Source organism: Rhincodon typus, unplaced genomic scaffold, assembly GCF_021869965.1.
Source record: "Rhincodon typus isolate 14 unplaced genomic scaffold, sRhiTyp1.1 hic_rhity00000855, whole genome shotgun sequence".
NCBI lineage: Eukaryota > Metazoa > Chordata > Chondrichthyes > Orectolobiformes > Rhincodontidae > Rhincodon > Rhincodon typus.
In genome coordinates, this window is record NW_025966493.1 from 32748 (window position 1) to 37091 (window position 4344).

The following is a 4344-nucleotide window of genomic DNA, read 5'->3' on the forward strand; positions in this document are numbered from 1 at the left end:
TTGGGGAAGGTAGAATAACAGAATCCCTACAGAGCGGAAAGAGGCCATTTGGCCCTTCGAGTCTGCACTGACCTTCTAATGGGATCACCCACCTTATCCCCGTAACCCTGCATTTACCATGGCTAACCCACATTAACCTGCACGTCTTTGGAATGTGGGGTGAAACCAGAATACACAGAGCAAAATCAGGCAGACACGGGGAGAATGTGCAAACTCCACACAGTTACCAAGGCTAGATCGAACCCGGATCCCCGGCGCTGTGAAGCAACTGCGTGTCATGGTGTTCCCCCAGATGTTTGGCCCATGATCCGAAACATTGGATTTCTGCAGGAAACGCAATACTTCGCTGTGTGTGTGTGTTTGTTGCTGCACCGCCTCGGTCCCACTCGGCTCTTCTCGGCTCTGCTGCTCCAGCACTTTCAGCCTATGTCGCCGGAAGCTCCTTATTTGGGTAGCAAACCTTGCCCGGCGGATGCCCAAACATGGGCAGTGGGTGCGGCGTGCCCAAATATGGAGTGGCGATCCTGAGGTCTTCCGGGGAAGGTTGTCCCCAGTCTGGGAGGGTGTTGGCGTCCCGGACTGGAGGGGCGTATCGGGCAATGTGCGAAACCCTGCTGCCTGTCTAATGTGCGCTGTCTACTCTGGGGTTGGGGGAAGGGGAACCCTCCTTCTCCGGCCCTGGGGGAGGGGTGTCCCCGGTCCCGTGACGTCACGGATTGCCGGCCGGGAGCTGCCCAAAAATGGGCTTCCGCAGCTCCTTATATGGGCATGTACGTCAGCGGCTGGGTAGAGCGGAACCTGTTAAATAGAAGGCGCTCCCCCCGTGCCGGCGCGGAAATTATTCAGTCAGCCAGCCAGAGAGAGATTCAGAGAGCCAGGGCCCGGCCCGGGATACCAACACCGAACCGGGCAGGGACAGCGCCGCAGCGGACAGCCCTGCACAGCGGACCGCAGAGCAGCCTGGCCTCCCTGCAACCAAACACAGCCTAGGCTGTCCCTGGGCTCCCCCTGTGCTCTCCCTCACTCCCACTCTCTGTGCTATATCGGAGGCTGAGATGGTGACTAAAGCCGAGATCCTGCCGCCCTTGCTCACGGAGCCGCTGTACCAGTCGGTGGACACTTACCAGAAGCTGGAAGAGGTGATGATGACCGGCACGTTAGTGACAGCCTCCACCGACCAGCCGTTTTATGGGGAACCCCTGCAGCAGTTCGAGCATCTGTCAGCAGGTGAGTCCTCGGCCGAGAGTCTCCAGACTCTCAAACCCCCTGTCGAGCTCGCTCGCCCCCTAGCAGCTCGGTGTTAATAATGATGACAAAGGACCGCGTCCACTGACCGCTCACAAGTGTGCAGCAGACCTTAGGACGCTGTCCACTCGATTTGAGAGGACATTGGGAATCTTGTGTTCTGCATTATTTATGACGGTACAGCGTCAGGAAACACCACCCGCGAGCGAGCACCTAGCAGGGAATACCGAGAGGGAGAGGACCGGAACGTCCTACACACGGGAATCACCCCTCCCTCCCACTCACACATGCACAGGAAAGTCCAAACACAGATATATACACACACTTATACAGGTATGCACAGAGGTAAACAGATACGTTTACACCGATGCAGATACTTGCATACATCTATTTACAAAGATAGTGACAAACATTAACACATTCACTGAGATATTAATACAGATAGACACACATTGGACTAGCACACAGGGACACCTATAGACATGCTGACAAGTTGTCTCAAGCAGACACATGTATACAAAATGCGCACATATTCATTTTTAACCAAAACAATACAGTTAGAATGAGGTCGTGATTCTCGCTGGTTGTTGTTGGACGTAATCTATTAAACGGCTCTTGCTTCCTCCTTGCAGACACTTTTACAGATATCTCTCCCGGAGCCGAGAAGAACCTCATGGAGCCGTATTCAGCGCAGAGCTGCCGCCTCCCGTCCATCGCCTACACGGGCCGTTTCTCTTTGGAACCGGCTTCCAGCTGCAACAGCTTGTGGCCGGAGCCCCTTTTCAGCCTGGTCAGCGGCATCGTCAGTATGAGCAGCAGCAACAACCCGGTTTCAGCCAACCAGGACAGCGACTCCGAGGCGATGTGCCCGACAGCCTCGACCGGCTTCAACGGCTCCAGCTCGGAGATGTTCCCGGGCCAGTCGGACAGCTTCCCCAGTGGCCCCAGCTCGATCCAGTACCCGACTTGCTCCAACAACAAAGGTTTTCAGCTGCCAATGATCCCGGACTATCTATTCTCGCAGCAAGACGATCTGAACCTGGATAGTACAGAACAGAAACCATTCCAGAGCGTGGAGCCGAGAGGCCAGCCCTCTCTCATCCCACTGTCCACCATCAAGGCAATAGCCAACCAGGGCAGCTGTCCTGAGACCAAGAACACGGTCACTTACCACTCGCAGCTGACCAAACCTTGCAGGCTGAGGAAGTACCCGAACCGGCCCAGCAAGACCCCTCCACACGAGCGGCCGTATGCCTGCCCCATGGAGACCTGCGACCGCCGCTTCTCCCGCTCGGACGAGCTGACCCGCCACATCCGTATCCACACCGGACAGAAGCCGTTCCAGTGCCGCATCTGCATGAGGAACTTCAGCCGGAGCGACCACCTCACCACTCACATTCGCACGCACACCGGCGAGAAACCGTTTGCCTGCGAAGTCTGCGGCAGGAAATTCGCCAGAAGCGATGAGCGGAAAAGACACACCAAGATTCACCTGAGGCAGAAGGAAAAGAAAGTCGACAAAGCCCTGTGTATTTCCAGCCCGCCGGCAATCTCCTTCCCGTCCCCGGTCACTAACTCTTATCCCTCCACAATAGTGGGCACCTCCTTTGAATCCCCAGTCACTAGCACTTACCCCTCCACTATAGTCAGCACCTCCTTTGAATCCCCAGTCACTACCACTTACCCCTCCGCTATAGTCAGCACCTCCTTTGAATCCCCAGTCACTAGCACTTACCCGTCCAATATAGTCAGCACCTCCTTTGAATCCCCAGTCACTAACACTTACCTCTCGACAATAGTCAGTACCTCCTTTGAGTCCCCAGTAACCAATACCTACCCCTCTGCAGAAGTGAGCACCTCTTTTGATTCCTCAGTCACTAACACTTACCCTTCTACAATAGTCAGTACCTCCTTTGAGTCCCTAGTCACTAACACTTACCATTCCTCAGTCGTAACCAACAGTTATCCATCAGTGACCTCCCCGTCCTCTGAGATTGCATCCACTCTAACACCAAGGACAATTGAGATCTGAAATTGTTCGAGTCTCCAACATTGAACTTGTTTTTATATAAATAAACTTCACCTAGCTATTGTGTACTTGTACGCCAAGCATTACCCCTTCACAATTCTGCAGATGCTATTCATGTGAAGATTATTCAATGGGGTTGGGGGGGGGGATGTTTGCATATTCCATCCTGTATTATTTGGAGTTGGTGGGACCTTTGGGAAACCTTTCCATTGTGCAAATGCTATCATCAGTTCCTTTCAATGAAACAAAAAGCATACCTGGAATGCAATGAGGTGCCAGCATGTGCAGGAGATGTTTGTTATTCTGTGGAGGTCACATCCGTACTTGCCTAGTGGCAGAACCTTTCTTTGTCTCTCAGTTTGTTTTAAAACTATAAGCAGTCTGTGTGCCTTCTATGTGTAGCTTGCTGACGTGTGTCTATTAGTGGATACACTGCATTAAAGCCTTAAAGGTGAAAGAGATGGTCACTGAAGGCACTTTGCTGATGGAACGAATATTAGAGGGAAGGGGAAGAAATGCCAAATGAACATTTCTTTCAAATGTAAGCAAAAAAATCTAAAGTATATTTTTGTAATCTAAGTGTAAATAGATTCAGAGCCCAGATGTTACTGTTACCTACCAAGTAGGCGTGTATTTTTTGTATGTTCTCAACATGCGTTTTGTATGGTGGATACATTTCAACATAGTGTTTGTAAACGGAGCGCCTGACTGTTCTCGCTTCTTACACATTGGAATGCGCTTTACTGCCAATTGGATATTTGGTGTACAATATATCCTTGAGGAAAAACAAAAAAAAAATAAATCTTTAAAAGATTTATCTCTTATTTTTTTGCCTGATTTATGTATTTGGCTCCTGATTCAAAGTGTAAGTTGTAGAATCACTGAAAGTGAATCATGTCCAGATACAATTATACTTCAAAGATAAGCAATCTACAAGCACTTTCACTCCTCAAACAGAAGCAATCAATTCACAAACAAATATCTAATTCAATTAAAATTAAGATTGAAAAGCAAAACTGTAGCAGAACAATAGGCCACCTTTAGAAAGGGGATAGCAGAGTCAAGGTGTG

The 4344-nt window shown here is 50.7% G+C and overlaps 1 protein-coding gene across 1 annotated transcript; it reads left to right on the forward strand.

Annotated features, from left to right (window-relative positions):
- The first annotated feature begins 837 nt into the window (after positions 1-837).
- Positions 838-4098, forward strand: LOC109917922 (early growth response protein 1). Its single transcript, XM_020517819.2, has 2 exons — positions 838-1227; positions 1878-4098. The coding sequence occupies exons 1-2, from the start codon at positions 1056-1058 to the stop codon at positions 3275-3277; spliced, it is 1572 nt and encodes a 523-aa protein (XP_020373408.2). The 5' UTR covers positions 838-1055; the 3' UTR covers positions 3278-4098.
- The last annotated feature ends 246 nt before the right edge of the window (positions 4099-4344 follow it).

What these genes read in the sequence shown, in the direction of transcription:
- LOC109917922 (XM_020517819.2), top strand. Translation starts at nt 1,056, where the DNA reads ATGGTGACTAAAGCCGAGATCCTGCCGCCCTTGCTCACGGAGCCGCTG. An exon ending in GTTCGAGCATCTGTCAGCAG is followed by an intron (nt 1,228 to 1,877) that starts GTGAGTCCTCGG and finishes TCCTCCTTGCAG; the next exon opens with ACACTTTTACAGATATCTCT.